Raw genomic sequence first — 22,191 nt, 5'->3', positions numbered from 1 at the left:
CCAGAAGCTCTCCGAGCGGACTTGGTGCCGGCTCGATCAGCATTCTGCCTGCCGAAGTACATCCACTTGTCTCGTCCGCCGTCCTTTCTTCGACTCTTCGACTTGAAGCTCGATCGGCTCGAGTCGCTCGAGGGCAATGAGCTAGGTCAAAGAATGGTGACCTTCAGCTCGGCAGGGTAGTATGAGAACCCAAGATGACTCTCGATACTCTTTCGTTCAGGACAACGCCTGAGAACATCGTTCGATAATGGATCTTCGTAATCGCTGGACAGACTTGCCTGTCCCATCGCACTTCGTTACGTCCTGCAACAGCCACAAAAGCGGCCGGTTAGCCCTTGCTGACAGTGCGCCCGCGTCCCCGACCACGTCGAGAAGGGCCTGCGCCGCGACCACGAGTCAACTGTTTCTTGTCGACTACGTATTCGTCAAGCGAGTGCTCTCCTTCACGGCGTTGACAAGGAGCAGAAGCAGTTGGGGTGGTGGGTGTCTTGTTGCCATACCAATCAATGTCGCCCAATTGCAACTTTCTTGCACGCTGCTTCTGGCGTGAATTGCCGGCCTTGTCAAATCTCGGTCCGCCGTGCAGGGTTTCGAACGAGCCTATTTGGTCAGCCTGTTGTTCAGGAGGCGAGTGCTGTGCTTCTTGAACTGAATCATGTGGGGACACGCTCTGCTCGTCGCTCTTCTTGGTCGAATGTTGAGATCGACCACGGTTCTTGGAGCTCTTGTTGAGTGAGCCCATGCCGACGAGGCGAACAGAGTTGTTGCTAGATTGAACGTAATGAAAGGCGGGAGGTTCACCATCTGGCTGGTCATCCGTCAAGTCGTAGTTCAAGACGAGGTTCTTGATGCGTTGTTGTTCCGCCTTCTCGGCTTGCTGTTGAGTGCGCATAGCCACAGCGAAGGACGAGTCGGAGGGTAGGTCGATCGAGCGTGTCTGGATCTATGTCAGAGTCTGAAAATTACAGCAAGATTTGGCCATTGCTTACCTGCTGGCGGTTTCCTTTCTTGCTCAAAAGGGCAAACTTCATCGTATTCGCTCCATTGGTCGTCGGTGCTGGCCCAGGCACTTCACCAGCGTTCTCTTCAGCTGTCGTTGTGGCGTCGCGCACAGTACGACGCATAGGAAGCGGTACATCGAACATCGTCTTGCGGTCGAACTTGCGGGACTCTACACTCTCTGCCATCAGTTTGGCGAGTTCGCGGTCGAACTCGGCGTCAGCTTCTGGATCTCGCTCCTCCTCTGGTCGAGTGACGACAATGTGTTCTTCGCCGTCAGAGACATCAGCTCGAGCCGCTTCATCACCTGGGGCTGCTTCATCACCTGGGGCTGCTTCATCACCTGGGGCTGCTTCATCACTGTCTGACTTGATGTTGGCGGCGTCGTTCTCGGCAGCATCGTTTTCGCCAGCCGGCTCGTCCTCACCATCGACTCGACCATCGTCGGACAGGTTATCGTCAGGAGCGTCTAGGTCCTCCGGCTCCTCTGGTTCGGGTGTCTTGCCTGATGCAACATCTTGGTAGTTCTGTCGGCACGCTTCACCGAAGACTTTGCCAGCTTCAGTCAAATCAGTCAGGACAAGCTTCCACTGAGGTCGCAGGGCGTTGAAAGTGTCTTGAACGAGAAACTCGACATCCATTGGTAGCGGATCCTTGACGTTGATGTAGAATTGGAAGAAAGTCAAGAAGAAATCCAGCTTCTTCTTTGCCGCTCCCTTCTCGAAGCAGTGACCACAAGTCTCCAGCAGAGCACAGACTAGGCGAATACGGAAGTAATCATCGGGCAAGTCCCATACGCAAATCTCTCCAGGCTGAGCATAACCGCCCTTGTGTCCGTAGTTGAGCAGCTTGTAGAGAGTGTCGAAGACGAGCTGCGAGTCGACGATCCTGTACATGTACAACTCACCCAAGTACTTGACTTCGGCGATGCGTCGTTGATTGTACTTGAAGTCGTTCGTCTCCAGGCCGACCGTAACCCTCTCGAGAAGCTCGTCCAAGACCGTCACTACAAAATCAGTGTGGAATCGGTAGAAAGCCGCGAGCATCATGGCAAGGAGGTAGATGTTGCCAAATTTGATCTTGCCCGGCTTGACAAAGATCTTGCGCAGTATGTCAACGACCTCATTCTCTTCCCAGTGTAGCTTGCGAATCTGCTTGATGATCTTGTCCATGCTCTTCTTACTAAGATCGACGTAGACAAGCTTTCGAACAAACAGATCCAGGGTCGTTCGCTCCTTTTGCTGGATTGCAGCACGTTCTGGTGGGTTGACGTAGTAGGTGGCGTTTTCAACAAGCATGCGCTCTTGCTGGCCAAGATGCTGTGCAGCCTTCTTTCGTTGCAGGGTCTCCAAGAATGAACTCATGCGGGGCGAGGTCTCTGGATTTCGCAGCAGGTATCGACCGCAGTTCTCAAGGAGGTGTGCTATAATCTCGATGTTCATCCTGCTGAAGTCGTCCAAGCTGACTTTGAGGCAATGGAAGATAACGTGCTCGGGGACGACACCGAACTTCGTGAGCTCTGCAATGTAGCGGATGTTGACCATTCTGACTTGTCCGAGAAAATCCTTCGACTTGCGACGCTGCAAGCTTCGAAACTCATCGTCGAGGTACGCTATCATGGTCTGGGGGATGTCCTGCAGATAACGTCCAAGAGTGGCAACCAAGCGAGCATAAAGAGGTAGAAGGTCGGACCTGCCCTTCGGAATCTCTTCAATAGCCTTGAGGAGTCGATTTCTTGAGGCCTTAGAGTTGAGGAAGCAAAAGTCGATAGCAAACTGGTCCACTTGATCCTTGGTCGTCAACTCAAGGAGGCGTGTGAGGAGAGCATCGACTTGTGCTCCAACAGTCTTGTTTGCAATGGCGGTGGAACTCTCATCTGTGTCCGCTGCCTTCTCCTTATCGGCAGCTTCGTCGACCTTCTTGCCAACTTGCTCATCAGTCTCGGTCTTCTTCTTCTTGTCTTCGAGCAAGATGCCGGGGACACGGTCCTTCAGATCAACCAAATTCTCGTAGAAACGACGCTCATCTTCGTCTTCCCAGATACCAGCACCTTCAGCCTGGCCGCGAAGATATTCTCCAGTCTTGACAAGTCCGATACTGCTTTCGAGACCGGCAGAAGCGTTGTCTTTCTCCGACAAGTCTGGCATCTCAGTGCCAAGAACTTCAGCAAGCGTCTGGGCGCTGGTGACAAGCTTCTCCTGAGCCTTGAGAGCTTTCTCATGGTTGGCCTGTCGATCCTCGAAAACCTCGCCCGACTTCACGTATGCTTCAGCGTTCCTCTTCCCTTGATTGGTCAGACGATCCTGGCCACGAACGATGTGGGCCTTCACATCCTCAAAATACCGCGTCAAGATGTTCTTGAAGCGTTGTTGAAGAGCAGGCGGGGTGAGTGGCGGATCGGGGGACGCGTCTTCGTCGTTCTCGGTAGACGTCGTCGATTCAAGAGTCCCGTTGGCAGTGGTCGTTGCTCCGTCTTCGTTGACTTTCTGACGCTTCTCAGCTTTGGCAGATTTCGATCCAAGAATGTCCCAAGCAAAGGTCTTAACGAAAAGTACCACCAGTGGCAAGTTGACGTGTTCGCGATCATGGCCCAGCATGTCCTTCAGAACCTCCAGTGGAAAGGGTTCGGGATCCGCTGTCTCTGAATGGGCGGCCTTAGCCTTGGTAGGGCCATCCGCAGTCTTGCCGCCCACGTCTCGTACTTTTCCTGCCTCCTCTGGCTTCGCGACATCTTCCAAGCTCTTCAGGACACCAACAAGCCACAGCTCAGTCGCAACACGTAACAACACCCTCTGCCTCGATATCCGCTCTTTCTCTTCTCGTTCGCGTACATCGGCAGCCAGTGCTTTCAGCTGCGACTTGTCTGGGGTGGCCAGGCCACGTCCAAGGTACCAGCCAAGGTAAGAAGTGAACTCCTCAGGACCGAAGCGTTGGTGCAGCGCGCTTATGATCTCAACTCCAGCGGCGATATCTCCTGCAACCTTCAACTTGGTCAGACCTTCGTAGCAAGCGGAAATTATTTCGGTCAGGTATTTGTGCAGTGATAAGGAGCGGATCTCTTGGAGGAAAGTGCTGAGGTTGGCGGCGGTAATGGCAGTTCGAAGTCGCTTGATGAAGGCGGTATTCTTCTTGAGGTTGGAATCCATGGAGGGCTGCACCTGGAGGACATCTACGCGCATGTCAGTCTTGTGCAATCGTTATTTCCGGATCAACGGCGATTGTACCTCTGTCCCCATTCCAAGCTCTAACATTCTGTTCTTTCAAATCACCTTGGACAGTTCAGCAGCGTTCCCATAGGACAGGTATGTTATTCGCGCGCCATGCATACGTTTTCTGCGCCGCTCCATGGCGGCCATAGTAATCGGCGCGTGGACGGGCGTCGGTTGGGGGTGGATGGAGGGGCAGGCTCAGCGATCCGGCATTTGGAAGTGATGGAGTGGCAAGCTCGGTCGGTCTCGAGCCTGCATTGGGGCAGCGGTGGTGAGGCCGAGGGCTGCCGGGGGGTGGGAATGTGGGTGGGTGTGGTGGGCGGAGGGTGGTGAGGGAGTGTGCGTGTGTTGGTAGAGGTTGCGTCAATAATTGTGACTTGCTCGACTTCCCAAACCGCCAAAGTGGGGCCAAACCTGCAAGGTGCAAGCCAATTGATCGATTAGCTAATCTCTCGGGCCGTTCCCAGCCGATTGCGAAGCTCACGTGCGGCAACGGCTTGCAATCTTCACGACAACTCCACGACTTGCATGAACAACGAAACTTGATGTCTTCATTGACTGGCTACCTATCTGTCACACCATGGCTCATACTGCCAAGCTGCACTTCAGGTGTATCTTGCCTCGAACGCTCCTCACCCTCTAGCAATCCCTCTCTGGCAGAGTGTTCACTGAAAGAATCCCTCCTTCTCCATCTCAACACCATATTTCGCATCCGCTGTATGAGTCCATTTCTCTGCTCTTCAACCTCCATCGGCCTGGTCGAGCCCTTCTCGGCGTCAACGACGCCACCTAGTCCGTCTTTCGCGGCCAAGAACAGGATGAGTAATGCGCTTAAGATCGCCAGCACACCAAACCCGATGACCAGCTCGAGATCATCCACCTCTTTCTCAAGGTACGCATGGTCATCTTCATGGCCTTCCTCCTCTGCTTCATAGTCTTCATCGTACTGCCCTCCCTCATCATCGAACTCCGTGGCCAAGTCCCCAATGTCCACCACATTCGACGTCCCCAATGGCGTACCCTCGCGATCCAAACCCACGACCCTCACATACCTCCTCAACCCGTCATCTTTGTAGATCTGGTACTCGGCCTCAAACCCCTTCTTCGGAACCACCAATGCATCTTCGACACTTCTCTTACTTCTTGGATCATCATGCTCGGCCTGGACCGGCGCTCCAGTCGCATAATCCCCAGCGTGCTCGTCACTACCTAGCAGCAACCAGGTCGCTACTTCCGTCGCTCCATTCCAGCTGATATACAGTTTCGATCCCTCGAGCACCAAGGCAGGCTTTGTGTCCGGCCAAGCGGTCCAGTTGAACTTCAAATTCCGATAGCTCTGCACATTTCCACTCTCGAAGGTCGACGAAGGCTGCATGTACGCATCGCAAAGGAGTTCTCCCTCAGGCGAAAACTCACTGACGACACCATTAAACCCATATCCCAACACGACATTCCCGTTCGGCAGCGTCTGGTAAGACCCCTGCGAGGTACTGCGAATCTTCAGAAAAGGGTCTGTGAAGCTCTGGTCCAGACGGGCGGTCATATTGTCCAAATCCACCTCAATTCTCTTTCCTTTCGACTGTGGATCCCCTTGGTGGTACCAATCCGCCTGGTTATCAAAGACTGTGACCAACGTTCTACCCCCTTCTTTCCACCAATGCGCATCATGCTGGCCGATCAGCGTCGTCGCCTTGCCATCCGAGAGATCATGGAAAGAATTCGCCGCGCCGCCAAGCTGCCATAAAACCTCTCCTGTCTCTCCTGAGATATAAAGAATCGCCCTCAGGAACCGGATGGAAACTAGATAGTTTCCCTTGTCATCCTTCTCCACGCTGTTGATATGGTACACATCCCAAGGATCATTCTCAGTCGCAACATTCATATCCGTAGACGAATTCGCGATGGGAATATGCGTCGAAGCCCGCCACTGGAAAACCGCCTCTCCAGTCTCGATATCAATCTCCTGAAACACCGAATCCCAGATCCAGCCACTGGTGCGGTAAGCATTCACACTCGAAAGATCCGTCGCGATCTTCTGGTAAATGCTGATGAGCGCCGTATCCTGTTCCGTAATCGTAAAAACATGCAAATCCGCGCCCAGATCGTTCGCCGCGTGGATTCGATACTGTTCGTTGTAATGCTGATCCAGCATGAAGTACTCTCCAATGCCGTGCCCGCCCACTGCATCGTTCCCGCCCCAGAACGTCAGGTAGTCTTTGCCCTTGTACTGCTGAACCTGAAGATTGTACACCTGTCCATACCGCTTCGTCGACGCCCAGATGGGGCTCCCGCGCATATCGAGGATCATCGGTGTCGAAGGGGCGACGGCACCGCGGGGCGCGACGAAGAGGTACGAGCCATCGTCGCAGTTGGTGAAGGCTTTCATAAAGTTGATGATGGGCACCGCTGTGACTTCCGGATTCGATTTAAAGGTCTGCGTGACATATTTGCCGAAGGAGCCTTTGTTGTATTTATCGTTGGCGTAGAAGGGAGTTACGTCTGCGAGACATATCGTCGAAAGAAAGAGGAGGGCGAGGGCGGCGAGAGACATCTGCATCGAGCAGAGGAAGGATAGTACTGAACAGAAGAGAGGTGAAGAGGCAGGACTCGATCGAAACAACCCAAAAGTCAAAGCTGCTCGAATCGCAAAAACGAGACAGGGAGGGAGCTGTTACAGAAGAAGTATGGAAAAAGAAGTCGGATCTCACCACCACAACCACACATCCCCGACCGACGAGGGAGACGCAACGACAGCACAGAAACATACGTATGCGTTCGTCCTCATTTTGCACATCCCCACCGTCGGCCGAAGCGCGCACTCCCATCAATTCGAACGACATGGGTGTCGATAGCCATTCATCAGGTGGTATGCGATGCGTGAGAGAACAAGGGCTGAAAAAGAAAGTCCACGTGTGCTTGCGTACGCATTCCCGGAGAGAAACGTCTTGGCAACATGGAATGTAAGAAAGGGACGAACCATACCTCTGCTCAATGTCTGACCCGGATGAAACGTGTGGCAAGGGAAAGAAAGGGTTTCGTCGCAGGAAGTACTTTGTAACTTTTCGAAATCGAGACAGCTGGTCGCCTATAACCTTCTTCTCTATATGCCTTCTCGATGGTGTGATCTGATGGAATAGACAATAGCTTCGGCAGCAAAGATCCGATGGACGTCGCCTCCAGACCGGGTTCTTGTTTGATCTTCTTGATGAGTTGGCGGGTCGGACCACTTGAACCGGGCGCGTTACATGGTCGGGCCGCGTGGGAGGCTTCATCATCCAGTGTAGCTGTCCACGTCGACTGCGTGTGAAGTGGTATATTTTGCGACTGGAAAGATAGTCGTCAGATAGGATGCAGTCGTGTGGCGGAGTTTTGTTGTAAGATGTGTTGTTTCGTGTGAGAGAGTGAGGGCTGATGCCGAAAGAACCGTGAGTTCCAAATTCTCCAACTGAAGTCGTGGCACTTTTCTCAGCTCTTGGTCGTAAGTCGTGGCTGCTAAGCGACATTGAGATGGTCTCCCTCGACTTTCACGTCCACTTCACCGTCTTCTTTCCCTCTCCAACCTCATCCCAAGTCTTCAATCATCATTTATATCCATCATCGTCGAGTATGCAAAACTTCTTCATCCACCTCGCTCGTGTTCCTCTCCTCCTCCGCAAAGAGCTCCGTCCGAAACGCAATCGCCATCCTTGCTCCACAAAACAGACGCGTGTCGATACCCGGAGATACGAATGGCCAAGCGCTCTTTTTCACTTCGAACGTGGTGTCGAGCCTTCGAAGTCTCTCGCTAGGGACTCGACGGCGGAAATGCTTCATTGACCAGTTCGAGTGCGATCACCTCGTCCAGGTATAGGTGCTCGTGGGATGGTGATAGGTCCAGAGAGCCCTGCCTTCACTGCATCGCCGTCGCCGTATCATCGCGACACCTGATATCGCCAGCACAGGTAGGTAGCTCTTCATCAGAAGGTGGAGACCGAAGACTGCACATGATACTGCATGCCAGGCTTGGGCCTGACATAGTTGTGATGACCATACTTCCGCTGTAGGTCTTCCTGGTTGCGCAGACGCACTATCCGCATGTACTGCGCCTGAGTATAGCCATCGTGGTCGAGGTTGTCGCCGCGCTCGACGCGGTCGTCGTCGTCGCTGAAATGCCGGAACATCGCCCATGCGATGAGGACCGCTGCGCATGCACCGAGCAAGCAGAGGATGATGATGGCCTGATATGGGATCGAGGTTTGGTTGTCGTCATCGTTCGCCATGTTGGCTTCGTACTCGGAGAGTCGCTTCTGGAGCTGGGTGAGGGATACTGGAGCTTCGTTTAATGTGTACGAGGCTGGACCAGCGAAAAGAATGCGCTTTTGGAGCGGTATAGGCGATACTGAAGTGAAGGATACGATGGAGGAATGAGTAGGTGAGCGAGTGGGGCGGCGAGGAGCTCAAATGCTTTGTCGCAGCTGTCGTGGCTCGCAGAACGTGCAGCGGCGCGCAGAAAGTCCTTGGAAGTACGAGGTACCTGCGTATCGAGTCACAAGAAGCTCTTTGCTTCAGGCAGCGCGGTACCTTCTACAGCGAGGACTTGCAACGAGCAAATATTGCGCGAACAAACGGGGGGCTGACGGCCACGACGGCATTCTGTACTACACTAATCACCACCGCGACTCTCACTCACATGGAGATGCCGTCACGAGCCGGGCTCTTGCATTTGCAGAGACCAGGGACAAGCAACGATGCGTGAGTGGATGGCAACAAGAACCTGGGGAGTGGTACCTAAACTGCCACGCAAGCTGCCCAGCAGGAAGCAGCATCCTGCCGGATCCGAGCATGTCAAAGTCGACAAGATTCCCTGCAAATGCCATTCAAAAGCCAATCGAATAAGCTGCAGATTTAGCAACAGCCTTTTCTCCACTGAATCGCGGGAACAGCTATAATAGTTCATCACGTACCCAAACACCAGACAAAAGCGACCAATCCCTAACGTGTCGACACAGCCTTTTTTTCAGGAGTTACGAGCTCGACTGCGGCCGGCCATCTGTCTTTACGACCTCGGCAAGGCTTGGCAAGACACTGCAAGAAGAGAGACAAAGGCAAGCTCTCCAATGAGGTAACACGAATGCCCGCAGATTCTGTCTCACCCAAAGCTCCAATTCGATATCGGCTTGTTTGCTCCGCAGGATCGCAGACCGGAGTCGTATACGTGTGCGAATCGTGGAAGACCTCCCCGATTGCATACAGGAACGAAGAATCCACTCGACTTACGTAGAGGGGTAAGCACGACATCTTGCCCAATTGGGATGGATCCAGGAGTGCGAAACATCAGCATGCGCAAGCGCCTGAGGCCGAATGCACGTCATCCATTGGAGTACGACTACAAGAAATCCGACACTGCTTTGCACAGTCAACACTCGGATTCCCTCCGTGGGCAACTCCAAGATCGGTCAACGAAACGCACACGCAGCCAGTGAGTGGGCTACATGACGTGCTCCCGGCACCGGCCTGCCGTCCCTCTCGAAAACCACCACGCACGCCAACCTAAGTATACGTAAAACTCCCAATAACAATCGTCTCAATCGTCCACGTCTTGCCGCCATCCGCCGTCACGAGCTCCCCGGTCGCGTTCGTCGTGCCGAGCGTCTGGTCGTACGCCGCATCCGCTGTGTCCATGATGATCTTGGTGTTGAGGTATTTGTGGCCCGGGACGAAACCGCAGGCGGATTGTTGGCATTCGATGGCGGTGCCCCAGCCTTGGGCGTGGCCGCTTTCTGTGGGAGGATGTAAGCGATGTGCGTGAAGGGAATGGGAGGGGGTTGTGGTACCTGTTGAGATGCGCGAGACGACTTTCCCGTCGAGGGAGACGGTCTGGTCGTACTTGGAGGTGCTGTCGTTGTACTTATCTGTTCATTCACATCAGTCTCACACCCCGCCCACGACAAGGACGTCGCGACTCACAATGAAACGTCACACTCTGCCTCGGATCGGCCGCGACATACTCCCCCATCTGCTGGACATCCTCCAACGTACTCGCAACAATACACCACTTCCCACTCGCCTCAGGACATCCCGAACTATCGCCAACACATCAGCACAAGACCACACCACCTCACCCAAGACATCCACTCAAAAGAAAGAAAGAGAGAACTAACCTCCCATCCGCCACCGAAATCGCCAACCCCTGAACCAAATCCCCTCCATCAGTCCCCATGCCCGGCCAAAGCGCCAAATTCCCCGTCTGGGGACTGTTCGTCTCCGGCAGGACGAGGGTCGTGTTGGCTTCGCGGATCCAGGTGTCGTCCGCGGTTGGGCCTGTGGAGAGGGCGTTGGAGAACTGGTAGCCGTAGTCTGCTGCTGCGAGCGTGGCGAAAAGCAACGAGGCGGAGATTGTGACGGGGGAGGTCTTCATTTTGAAGGGCGGGTGGAGGTGTTGTTGAAAGAGTGACTTTTGGTATGGGAAGGGAAGGGGAGGTTGTCCAGCAACCCGGTCGTGAGGGAAGGCGAACGGGTGTGAAGAGAATCGATGGGGAGGACTGCAGGACGGAAAGAAGTCACTTACTTAACCACCATTTCCCTCGTCAAGAAGTCCTGAGCAAACTTCGCTACGCTCATGGTGTTGTTCGCCGATGCGTAGAAGTGAAGTACATGCTGTCTATGCCAAACCATCTAAAAGCTTTTGCCGAGAACCTGAAACGACCATCCTGAATCGCTAAATTGAAACCAAGGGTACATCCACCAGCAACACACTGCGTTTTTACTACGGGTCCGACTTGAACGGAATGCAAGGATAGATTCAAAATGTGGGGAAGAGGTAAAGATGTCGCCAGAATACCATGCTGTGAAGATGTTCCAAGTTCGCTCAAAAATTGAGTTTCGCTAGCCTCTCATTGAGTGAATCCACCTGTATAACCTGCATCTTCCCTTCACGCTCGCAACAGGTTGTTCAAGACTTGACGTCGCTCTTCCTCTCAAAGATGAACAGCGCCTCGTCCTTGCCCGCAAACGACGGGAGCGGAACTTGCAAGACCTTCTCCCAGTCCGGCATTTCCCTTGCCATCCAGTCCGCGATCGTTTCTTTTGCGAAAGCAGTGAAGCCGCTGGCGTTCTGTGCACCAGCCGAGATGATCGTTGTACCTCCTGAGCACGTTCAGTTAGCAAGTGGCACAGCAGAAGAAATCTCAAGGCATCGGCACTCACGGTAAGCCTTCAACATCTTCGACGTGAAGTCATTACCCACAACCGGATACACCAGCAGCAGAACATCATCCTTCCCACCATCGTGCTGCTTCAACCACTTATCCCCATCCGTCTCAACAGTATCTCCAATCCACAACGTCCTCCACTCGCTCTGGCCATTGTCAATCGCCGTCACATTCAGCTTCTTCTTCGGACTGCTCTCAAACCGCCGAAGCATGTACGTCCAGTATCCATTCCCACTGCCCACATCCAGGATCGTCCGTCCTCGAGCCACTTGCTGTATGTATGACAACGCTTCGTATGACGGACACACGCATCCGAAATGGTGATACAGAATAGGCAGTATCGCATGACTGATCTTGACATGAACGGTCCTCTCTTCCGGACCACCCCATTCTAGATTCTGATTCGACCACGCCCAGACGTCGAAGTATGGATTGACATGACTCTTGGACTTATTCACCACAAGATTCCGCGACGCGTTGGGAGGGGCGTAGTGCGACTGGAGATGTTTGGCGACATCAGCGCGAACGGAGTCTTTCTTCGCATTCGACGCAAGCGCAGTCAAAGCCTTGCTGGTGCTTGTCGTCGATTTGAAGATGTCGGTGTAGGCGGCGATGTCGGAGGCGGTAGGTGAAGGTCTCTGGGAAAAGGACGCTTAGGACTGTGCTTGATCATGAGGTTCAAAAATCTTAGACAAGGTGGGTGGGCTGTCGGCACTCACTGCTTCTCCTGCTTCATCCCTATACCACGCATGGAGACCTCCCTGCGCGCCGAATTCGAGGTATGTCTGCGCTTGGAGTAGGGTCACTTCGGCGGTGGCCTTGTAGACATAGTCGTCTCTGAAATTCAGCCCAAAGGCATTGAGGACGAACTTTCGAAAGTCATTGCGGTAGAGGAAGGCTTGCGACTCTTGTTTACTCCAGTCCTCGAAGAACTTGTCTGGATCGAAGGTGGTCGAGTGCTCCGTCTGCGCCTGCTTGGGAATGCGAGGCATGTTGTAGACTGAGAGGGAATAGGTAGAAGTTGCTGCACATGGAGACTTTGGGAGTTCAGAGCGGGGGCCGAAACGACCATGACTTCACCTCACCTCCCCTCCCTGTCAACTCTCCATCATCACCACCGCCACGGGAATGTTTGCTACCTCTGTGCGACGAGCACAAGATGAGAGACTGACGATGCTGTGCCACACGATTAGGCAATATCTGCTGGTCATTCGCCCCGGAAGCGTCTTCCACTGCACCTATCCGTCTCGCTTCTCGTGGCCATGCCTTGACCGCAGATCGGTAGTCTGGAGAACAACGGTGAGATAATCTCTTCTCCATGGGACCTTCTGCATGATATTTCTTCGCATTCAAGCCCAGCTCCTTTCCAGGGCTGCGTTTTCAGATCTTTTCCAACGGAGAATTGACACTTTGGTTTGCTCTCCTCTCAGCCAACGTCCGATCCTCCAACCTTGCGTTACCAACCTTCATCAACACCCCAAAATGTTCCCCATCGATCGAGCAATGTCCCCCTTCCAATCCTCTCTCGTCGCCCGACGTCCATGGCCAGCCCACCCACTCCACGCCGGCGGCCCCAACCTCGTCTCAGTCCAAGAACGCGCCCTCCACAGCCTCCTCCCAGACATAGCCCGCCAGCTCCTGCACTACTCCTATGACGCCGGTGCTCTAATCGATCAGCTCATTCTCGAATCTCCGGAACTCCCACCCATTACGCAATGGAATCCACTCGAAGAGCACGAATTGCGGAGAGCATACGTCTGGGTCATCGAGGCCATCTCCCGTGCTTCCTACGGCGAGGTTGAGCTCAACGTCGTCGATGGCTTGATGGAAGCGCTCGAAAGCCGGTTGGCTGAAGACGCAAACGCCACGAGGATGATGGATCAGCCGTACTTCCACCAGCGCAGCCAGCATCTATTCCGCTCTATGGCCGAGGTCTCCCGTCAAGCCAAAAGCCTCAAGTTGGGAAACGTTCTTGCCAGCTTCTTCATCAGCCACGCCTCGCAGATTGCATCGATCGAGCATTCTCTCGCGCTGGGGCAGTGGTGCTACTCCATCCTTCGAGTCACGATGCGCCAGACCGACCGCATCGAATGTCTCCGTCGTGTCCTCCTCGAGCGACCAGACTTACCAGCTAAACTCATTGGCCGAGGACGCAAGGCTGCCGAAGTGGCCGAGAATCTCGAACTGATAGGCGGAGGCCAGATCGGGAGGAGAGAGCTGCATGTCCGTGAAGGCCTGGCGGTGAACGACCCTATGATGGGCCTTCGCCATCGCAGCCGTTCCAGAGGTCGTCGTGATATCTTCGGCGTCGACGACTTCGGTCTCAGAGGAGAAGGAGACGAGTTGGCGAGACAGGCTGAGCGTCTGATGCTAGCTCAAGAAGATGCCGCTCATGAAAGTAGGAGGATGGTGCAGCTGAGTCTGGGGAGGAGATATGGTGATCTTTTGGGCAGGGTGGAGCCACTGGGTATGGGAAGAGTGGGCGTTAGGGGCGGATTGGGTGGACTTGGTGGGATGGGAGGACTGGATGGGTTGGGTAGGCTTGATGGAATGGGCGGCTTGGGTGGTCTACGAGGTCTGGGCGCAGCCTCACCGTTTGCCCTGGAAGATCGTAGGTTGCGTCTGGAGGATGAGTTGATGGATGAGATCTGAGGTACACTGACCATATCCCCAATAGCCTGCCTATCACAAGCATTCTCCTCCTCCTGAATCCCCTCACCACAAAGTCTCACCACAAACTCTTCCCTCCCCTCCTACCTCGCCGTATACCCCCCATCAACCGGCAAATTCACCCCCGTCATCCACCCCGCATCATCGCTCGCCAAAAACACATACGCCTTGGCCAAATCCTCCGGCCGCCCCAACCCCCTAAAAGGATGCAAGCCCTCCGCCTGTGCCTTGATCTCTGGATTCCCAAACGCCGGATCCGTCATGTGCGTCGCCGTGTAACCCGGATTGACGGCGTTGACGTGGACGCGGTAGGGCGCGCAGTCCAAAGCTGCTGCGCGCGTGAGATTCGCCACGGCGCCTTTGGATGTGCCTGTAAAACCATCAGCACGGCACGGCTAGACTGGGTTGTTGAAGGCTAGCGGGAGTTTTGGACTTAGACTTACAATAAGAACTACAATACGGACTCCCCACCAGCCCAAACACACTCGCGGCGTTCAAAATCCAGCCCCGGTCCCCGCTCGGCTGTAGCGGCTCCTGCGTGATCATCTGCTTGCTGGCGTACTTGACGCCGTAGTACACGCCGTTGACGTTGGCGTCGATGGTCTTGTGGTAGAGTTCGAGGGGGATGTGCCAGATGGGGGCCGGGTTGCGGGATTCGAGGGCGAAGCCGGCGTTGTTCCTGGACATTATGCATTAACATCAAGATCAACGAGAATGTCACCGAAAAGGGGGTTTCTGAAGGTGGGAAGGGAAGGAAACACATACACCATAACGTCCAACCGTCCCCACCTCTCCACCACGCCCTTCACCGCGGCCTCGACATCCTCCGCCTTGGTTACATCACACTTGACAAAGAACGCCTCCCCGCCCTGCTGTTGGATAACTTCGTGCGTGGGACCGTTCGTTTCGTCCGAAGCCGCTTCGCGCCAGGTGCCTGGTTGCAGGTCCGCGCAGCAGACTTTGGCGCCCTCGGCGATGAAGGCCAGGGCGGTGGCGCGGCCGATGCCTGAGGAGGAGCCGGTTATGAGGGCGGTGCGGTCTTGCAGGCGGTTGGGCATTGTGTTGTCGTTGTCTTCTGTCTGTGGGGGAGGAGAGAGAGGAGCTGAGGGTTGCTTAGTGCGTTAACTGCAAGACAACGCTACGAGATATTTATCCTCCACTCGAGGAAAAAAAGGAGAGGGTAATGCTCTGCTGTAGAAAGAAAACGTAGGAACGATAGAGAACAAGTTGAACCTTACCAAGAACAGAAGCGTAGTTCTTCAAGACCTCGGGCCATCCACCCCCAAAACCCCCCGCAGCAGCTACACTCACCAGAGCTCACCCACAACTGACGGCATAAACGGTACAAGCGGGATTTCCACCCTCCATGTCCGCTCCATACATGCACAGCTCGTATATTCCACCAACACAGTCGGCAGTTCTCGATTCCGCAGTTCGCAATTCGGACCCGGTCCGTTTCGTTTCGTACAGGTAGCAGCAGTTCAGCCTCGCGGATTGAGAAGAGATGAGATGAGGTATGAGGTGAGGTCAAGGCGGGGTCGTTTGGAGGAGAAAGACGAGCTCCACTCATTCACTCCAAGCTGGTGGCGGATGGCCAAGAACGGCAGTTGCGACGAGGCGGACTCCTCTCTGCGTGCCTTGTTTTCTCAGTAATTCATTCGGCATCCTGGATGCTCAACACGATGTTACGAGTAGAAGTGCCATCATCATCAGGAAAAAAGGTATTACTCGATTCTCTCCCACTCATTCAAAAACTAACACTATACACAACTTTCCCATCCATCCATCCATAATCCGCACCATTTTTCCGCACAAGCAAGCATTCTCCAAGAACACGCTCCCTTAAACAATGACTGTGACCTTTTCTCATGCCATTACCCGTCCATTTGCCCTGCCCTGCCTTGCCTTGCCGTGTCAATTGATCCCGATTACGCCACGTAGTATGATCAAAAAACAAACAACTCTCTCACACTCCATCCAAAATGCTGAATAAATACAAGTTCGTCGTGAAGTTGAGTGATGATTCGTTCAAAGTTGTCCGCTCAGGATGGCCTCGGTGGCACTGCCAATGTACTGTCTTCTCGAATCCATAGGCACACCGAAGCGTCTCTCCAGCTCCGCCTTGATGCTCTTCTTGGTGACGGTCATCAGGTCGGCCGTGCGCAGGATTTCTCTAATCTCGGCGAGAATGGCATCATCGCTGGGCATGTCCGACATGCCCAGATCAGAGCCTGAGTAGTTGCGCGCCATGCCATTATCGCATGCTGCCAGTGACATATGCGAAGCATTGTACTGCATCTGCGGGATGGTGAGTTGGCTCATGTGGTGGTGATGGCTCTGCTGGTAGCCAAACTCGGATGCTGCTGGGTGCCAGCTCTTCGTCGCGTAGCTGATACCAGACATCTCAGAACGAGTGTCGTCGTGTTGAGTCTGGGCATCCCACAGCTCGGCTTGGTATTCCTCCCACTTCTTCTTGGGAATGCTGTCGGGATCAAATTTGCCCTCGTCAGAAACAAGGACTTGCTTGCCCTTCTCTCCCGTGACCATACGGGTGTTACCCCAGGAGAAGTCGTCCATGTTCCAAAAGGCGATCAACGGCAGACCGAAGGAGAAGACGGGCGTAGCAATAATGTAGATCAACATCCATCCGACCATCTCCCACTTGCGGCGCAGGATGAAGATGATAGCTTGCAGACCGTAGATGGCACCCAGGAGGATAAAGGCCGTGATAGGAATACTGCTAGGGTTCCTGGCAACCTCAACAATGAGGTATACGATGTATCCCACAATGACGGGCTGCACGATCGTCGAGAGTAGATCCAGGAACACCACGAATCTCATACTGAAACAGCAGAAACCGCAAAGCTGTTGGAGGGGAATGACCTCGATCAGGTTGTGCACTGTACTGTTGATCCATCGGCGACGTTGCGACATGAAGACGGTCCAGCTGTCCGGTGCGATGGTCCAAGCATGAGCGCGCATGATATACTTCGTCTTGTACTTCGAGTGATACTTCATCAGCAGTGTGGTTAGGTATCTGTCCTCTCCAAGGTGCAGCAAGTTCTTCATGTGCAAAGTGTCGACACGGACTTCGCTATAGTCGTTGACGATTTCGCGCGACACGAAGAGCGGCTTTCCAGTCTCTGCTGCACGAATGCGATACATCGTGAAACAACCAGGTAAACAGGTGACGGACCCAAAGAGCGATTCGAAGGCCTTGGTGAGGTTGTGCGAGATGTAGTACTCGTACACCTGCATCATCGTGATGAAGGATGCCTTGGCGTTGGTGAGGGCCGTTTCACCACAGACGGCGATCAGTTTTGTGTCGTTGACGAATGCAGAGATGAATCGAGTGGCAGAATCCGGAGCCACAACTGTGTCGGCATCGATCTGTAGTAGGAACTCGTAAAAGGTTGGATTAACTCCTATCACATTCCTGATTTGATGATGGAGTTCCAATTCGAGCGGGGTCATAGGCATGTTATAGTGGACGCGGTTGAGGAAGCGCATAAGGATCATCTGGGAGTCACGCTTGCCACGGTTGCCAGGTCTGTGATATGTTAGCTGCGGAAACGGTGGCTGGAGATTGGCTCGACTTACCGAGAGACTTCAGAAGGCTTCCCGACCTTCACAATAACGATAAAGGGCACGATGTGCCCTTGCACTTCGTAAAGTCCGGAATAGACCTTGCCCATGTTGTGCTGCTTCTGACCTTCGCCCAGAGACTCGAAGCTGAGAGGTTCCGGGTCAATGGTCTCTGACACGCCCAAAATGTCCAATACAATGCGAGGAGTCGGTCTGTCGTTGCCCTGTCCAATGATCATACCGTCGCAAATAATGAACAGTAGTTTGCGCTTGTCGTCGTATCGCATGCGAGCAGCAGAATCGATGGCACGGCGAAGTGATTCCTCGTCTTCTGTGTACGCCGGAACGGTACAGATGACAAACTTGTCGAGGTTCTCCGGGACGTTCTTCTTGCCGAACTGCAGAGCAGCCAAGAATTTGAAGCAGATGACAGACACCAGCATCAGGGAGATTGCAAGCAGGATGTACTTTGCAAACTGGCACTGCGGGCTGCTTCGAGTATCGACATTTCCAACGTAGAAGAGATTGTTGAGGCAGACTTCCATTCGTTGCCTGAGGGCAGGATCGATGTTGAGTGCTTCCCAGTATTTGGTAACGTCCTGGCCGGAGCGCTGCTGGAACAGGTCGACGACCGTCTCGTCCATGAAGTTCGAGTTTGGTGCTACATCCGGCTTCTGGGTTCCTGGACGATACTGCGGCTGTCTGCCACCAGCGACGTACTCGGTCAGATCGTACACGCGGTTGTTGATGTAGGCAACGTAGTTCTGCTTGTCGGCAAGCGTCTTGAGGTATTGTGGTGAATAGCCCACATTTCCCTTCCAGTAGTTTCCTTGGAGGTAGATCATCTGTTCGATGAACCAAGCCGGTCGTGAGTCGTTGGTGGCCCATCGGAAATCGTGGTACTGTGCGTTGCTGTCACTGCTACTAACAGCATCCGACTGGCCAGTGTAGTTGTGGCTCTGGTAGTTGAGCTGAACAGCAGGATCAATGCCGGATTCGTTGACGCCTTGGCACATGGCCGAAACCTGGATTGGGAACAGATTCGTTGCGTCCGTACCAGCGTACTTCTTCAAGGCGGATTCAGGAACAATGTTCGGGTAGTGGGCCGGCATGAAAGCATCCAGGTTGAAGACAACACCGCGAATGGCAACATAAGACTTCGCCCCGTCTTTGCCATTATATGACGTGAGCTCTTCCAGACTATACACGTGCTGAGTCGGGCAGATGATGCGCGGGAAGCCAATCATGAAGAAGACGACGAAAGCGCAGGACAGCCAGATGATCATGTTGATGGCCAGTTTTTCTCTCCACGCCATGCGGATGTCTTTACGAGGCATGCGGCCGATGACACGGATGGCGAAGTCTGGGACCCACCAGGTGAAGAAATAGACTATGACCAGCCACCTCATGCGACTGCCAGAGGTAGGCCGCTCCTCGATCTCGGTGGTCTTGACTTCGTTGCCTTTCTCGGCCATTTGGGAGCGGGTTTCAAGATTGCGGAACATGTCGCCCTCTCTGAAGGCAGAGGCACCGGCCTCACTCTTTGCGTCCAGATCCCGGCTGCCAAAGTACCCAGCGGCCTTGTCATCGTAGTATCCAGAGCCAGGGGTCAGAAGTTGGGTTCGCGATTCTGCAAAACCCTTCTTCGCGTCGATGGGAGTAAGCATGCCTGAGTTGCCATACGATTCGTCAGAGTATGGTACGGGAGGATCGCCAAGGTCGCCGACATTCGCTATCTGTCGCCAACATCGCTCACTGAGGAAGACACCAGTAGTACCGACTCTCGCTTCGTTGCCCGGCCAGCTCTTCTCGTCCAAGATCATTTCAGCCTTCTCTCGCTCGGTGCCAACAACAGTGACTTCGCCCTCGGCTGTGCCCAGGAACTCGCCAAACGGCATGAAGATGCTGAAGTCGACATTCTTCAGTCGTTGTGCGATCTCGGCAATGCCCAGGGTCTGAATCTGTGTCCGTACGCACTTGCTGTCGAACTGGTTCGCTATCCGTCTGTCGTTGGGCTTCAAGCAGAAGAAAAAGTAAGAGTTGGTGTTGGGTGCGGTGAGTGACTTGGTGATGTTGTCGAGGGAGGAGAGGAACTGTGCTGCAGCTCCCGCTTGAGGGCCGTTAGGCTTGTTGAAGCGCGAGAAGCTCCTAGTGCCTTCGTCGCTGCTCTTGTCATCGTCGAGTTCGTTACGCCGTGAGCCGAGCTTGTTGGGGCGGCCACCCTTGCGTCGAGCCATGCTGGGCATTCGAGATGGTTTCGAGGCGACAGAAGCTTGGGTGACTGCTGAGCGATCCTTTGGGTGCACGACCTTGTTCAGGGCTTCCTGGCCAAACAATTCTGAGACAAAGTCGCTGCTCGAGGTGTTGACAAGGTTCATCAGGTCGCCAGAGATGACCTCGCCGTTCTCCTCCAGAAGGCCTTCCACAGGGTAGTCCACTTCGCCGGCAAAGTGCTTGACCGTGAAAGCGGCGGAAGCATTGTGGGTAGCGAAATTGTTGCCAGGAAGCGTGACAGTTGCGCTACCCACCTCGATGGCCGGGTTCTTGGCTTCGAAACGCTTGCGCAAGGACTCCAAGAACTGCATATCAGTCTTTCCCCGCTTCATCTGATCGTCCAGGATGCTCAAGAGGCCGTTTCCTGGCTTGAGGAGACCCTTGACCGCATCGCTGTTGTCGAAATAGCTGGTAGCTGGGACTTGCACTTCTTCAGTCTCTAGAAGGTCGGCTTTCCTTTCGAAGAAGCTCTGGAGACAGAAATTGTACATTGATTCCGTCGCGGCGTTGCTCAGAAGTTGATCGAGGACGCTGCCCGTTGACGAGGTCTGAGAGAAACCGGGGAAGTCGACCATTGATATAGTGTTGGCCACAGATTCTTCGATGGCGCACGTTCTCTGATTGATCTTTTCCATGATGAGGGCAACAAGCAAGCTGTAGAGAGTGCGGGCGAGTTCATCGGCGTTTTCCCTGGCACCTTTGGGGTCCAGCATGATCGTCACACGTTCGCGGTGCAGAATCTTCGTCCTATAGCCGAGCGATTGCTCCAGGGTGTTCGCCGCAACTCCGAGGAAAGCAGCAATAGCTGTCAAGGTGTCCTTGTTCTTGACCACAGTGACTTCCTCGCCACCTTCGTGACCGTAGCCTCCACTCTCATCAGGCGCGGGAGTCGTAGACTGCGAGGTGATGAACTCGAGCTGCCCAATGTGCAGGATGGCGGCCAGAACCTCGCACATGTGTGCTATCTCTTCGCGGGGGAACTCCAGCTTTCGCAGTGCGGTTTTGAAGTGCTGAAAGCCTTCAGAATCATTAATCCCAACTTTAAGCTGAGATGGATGGCCAAGATATCGCCATCTTTTCGTGCCACCGCCCAAAGATGCTCTGTTGCCCGGGCCGACTGGCAAACTGCTGCCAAGTTCGAGGCCCAGATGTTCCTTCTCAGCAGCTGAAGTGCCCGCGAGGAGGTAGTAGAGGATGTGGTAATTCCGCTCCCCCGGTGGTACCGTCGAAATGCGGCTGCGCTCCAGTCTGTGGTCGAGGACTTTGCCACCAATGAGGGTTGGGTGCAATGTGGACGAGGTGTCATACTGCAGTTCGAAGTACAGTCCGGACTTGGACGCAGTTGGGGTGGTCACGGACTTGGTCGTGGTGAGGGTGTCGAAGACAAAAGCCGCAAAAGACAGTTTCTTGGACAGAGGCGTTGACGAGTGTTGCAAGAGCGATGAAAGCAAATGCGATCTGATGGTAGTCTTGCCGGTACCTGATTCTCCACTGTTCGAGGGTCAGCAAGGGGTCTGATGGTACTGACTCTGACATGGCGACCTGAACGTTCGCGTTCGAGTCTGCCTGTCTCTTTTCCTCCACACTTACAGGAACACAGCGGCCTGATTCTCCTGACGACTTCCCAGACGCGCCCACATGCGACCCGCCAGCTCTTCCGCGGCGCCCATCGCGCTGCCTTCCTTGCCGCCATTTGGGCCCTTGGCAGACGACGTGTATGTATTAACGGAGATGTATCCCTGGGACGATAGATTCGTGATGGGGAGATGGCTGTGGTAGCGCGAAGCAATGTGACTGGTGATGTTCGTGTCGCTCATGGAATGGGCGGGCAGGGCAGCCAGGTTGGGCTGTGTGGTGGGAGCGGAGGCCATGATGGAGTCGTTGGCCTCGCGGCCGTGCAATCGATCGTGGGTTCAGCAGTATCGTGAAGGCCTCGCGAGGCAAGCACGGTGTGTCGAGGGAATGTAGCAGCAAGGCAGGAGTCGGCAGCAGGCACAATGAAAAATGGCCTAAATTTGGAACGCTGGTCCTGCTCCCCTTGGGCCTTGGTACTGGGACAGCGTAGAGCGACGGCTTCCCACAAGCGAGTGACTGACGAAAAGCGACCGACTGAAGACGAGAGGTGGTATACAGCACGAATGCTCGACGACAACAAGGGTGATGAAAAACGAAGGTCAGACGATTGTGAGCTTGGTGTTGAGGAGGCGACTGCGCGGGCCAGCTCTGAGGAACAGGCACACCACACCAAGCCTCATCCAAAACAG

At 54.3% G+C, this 22,191-nt stretch overlaps 8 protein-coding genes across 8 annotated transcripts; 1 reads left to right on the top strand and 7 right to left on the bottom strand.

Annotated features, from left to right (window-relative positions):
* Positions 1-328: 328 nt before the first annotated feature.
* Positions 329-4,346, bottom strand: M409DRAFT_69992 (uncharacterized protein; the record flags this gene model as incomplete). The annotated part of the gene is made up of 5 exons (XM_033818525.1): positions 329-937; positions 990-1,306; positions 1,343-4,168; positions 4,224-4,268; positions 4,328-4,346. The coding sequence occupies 5 exons, from the start codon at positions 4,344-4,346 to the stop codon at positions 329-331; spliced, it is 3,816 nt and encodes a 1,271-aa protein (XP_033662040.1).
* Positions 4,307-6,759, bottom strand: M409DRAFT_69991 (uncharacterized protein; the record flags this gene model as incomplete). The annotated part of the gene is made up of 2 exons (XM_033818524.1): positions 4,307-4,622; positions 5,024-6,759. The coding sequence occupies 2 exons, from the start codon at positions 6,757-6,759 to the stop codon at positions 4,307-4,309; spliced, it is 2,052 nt and encodes a 683-aa protein (XP_033662039.1).
* Positions 6,760-8,164: 1,405 nt separating this feature from the next.
* Positions 8,165-8,467, bottom strand: M409DRAFT_28478 (uncharacterized protein; the record flags this gene model as incomplete). The annotated part of the gene is made up of 1 exon (XM_033809056.1): positions 8,165-8,467. One exon carries the CDS (start codon positions 8,465-8,467, stop codon positions 8,165-8,167), a length of 303 nt encoding a protein of 100 aa, XP_033662038.1.
* A 1,270-nt stretch (positions 8,468-9,737) lies between these two features.
* M409DRAFT_28477 (uncharacterized protein) lies at positions 9,738-10,605 on the bottom strand (the record flags this gene model as incomplete). Its single annotated transcript, XM_033809055.1, has 4 exons — positions 9,738-9,967; positions 10,022-10,099; positions 10,155-10,270; positions 10,349-10,605. 4 exons carry the CDS (start codon positions 10,603-10,605, stop codon positions 9,738-9,740), a joined length of 681 nt encoding a protein of 226 aa, XP_033662037.1.
* A 534-nt stretch (positions 10,606-11,139) lies between these two features.
* Positions 11,140-12,390, bottom strand: M409DRAFT_69989 (uncharacterized protein; the record flags this gene model as incomplete). Its single annotated transcript, XM_033818523.1, has 3 exons — positions 11,140-11,333; positions 11,394-12,036; positions 12,118-12,390. The coding sequence occupies 3 exons, from the start codon at positions 12,388-12,390 to the stop codon at positions 11,140-11,142; spliced, it is 1,110 nt and encodes a 369-aa protein (XP_033662036.1).
* Positions 12,391-12,880: 490 nt separating this feature from the next.
* M409DRAFT_28475 (uncharacterized protein) lies at positions 12,881-14,050 on the top strand (the record flags this gene model as incomplete). The annotated part of the gene is made up of 1 exon (XM_033809054.1): positions 12,881-14,050. One exon carries the CDS (start codon positions 12,881-12,883, stop codon positions 14,048-14,050), a length of 1,170 nt encoding a protein of 389 aa, XP_033662035.1.
* Positions 14,051-14,151: 101 nt separating this feature from the next.
* Positions 14,152-15,126, bottom strand: M409DRAFT_28474 (uncharacterized protein; the record flags this gene model as incomplete). Its single annotated transcript, XM_033809053.1, has 3 exons — positions 14,152-14,438; positions 14,512-14,747; positions 14,834-15,126. 3 exons carry the CDS (start codon positions 15,124-15,126, stop codon positions 14,152-14,154), a joined length of 816 nt encoding a protein of 271 aa, XP_033662034.1.
* A 970-nt stretch (positions 15,127-16,096) lies between these two features.
* Positions 16,097-21,798, bottom strand: M409DRAFT_59406 (glycosyltransferase family 2 protein; the record flags this gene model as incomplete). The annotated part of the gene is made up of 3 exons (XM_033814182.1): positions 16,097-17,618; positions 17,669-21,418; positions 21,518-21,798. The coding sequence occupies 3 exons, from the start codon at positions 21,796-21,798 to the stop codon at positions 16,097-16,099; spliced, it is 5,553 nt and encodes a 1,850-aa protein (XP_033662033.1).
* Positions 21,799-22,191: the final 393 nt, after the last annotated feature.

This window comes from Zasmidium cellare (genome assembly GCF_010093935.1).
Source record: "Zasmidium cellare ATCC 36951 unplaced genomic scaffold M409scaffold_43, whole genome shotgun sequence".
NCBI lineage: Eukaryota > Fungi > Ascomycota > Dothideomycetes > Mycosphaerellales > Mycosphaerellaceae > Zasmidium > Zasmidium cellare.
The sequence above is the reverse complement of the archived record's forward strand: the minus strand, read 5'-3'. Positions and strand labels throughout refer to the sequence as shown.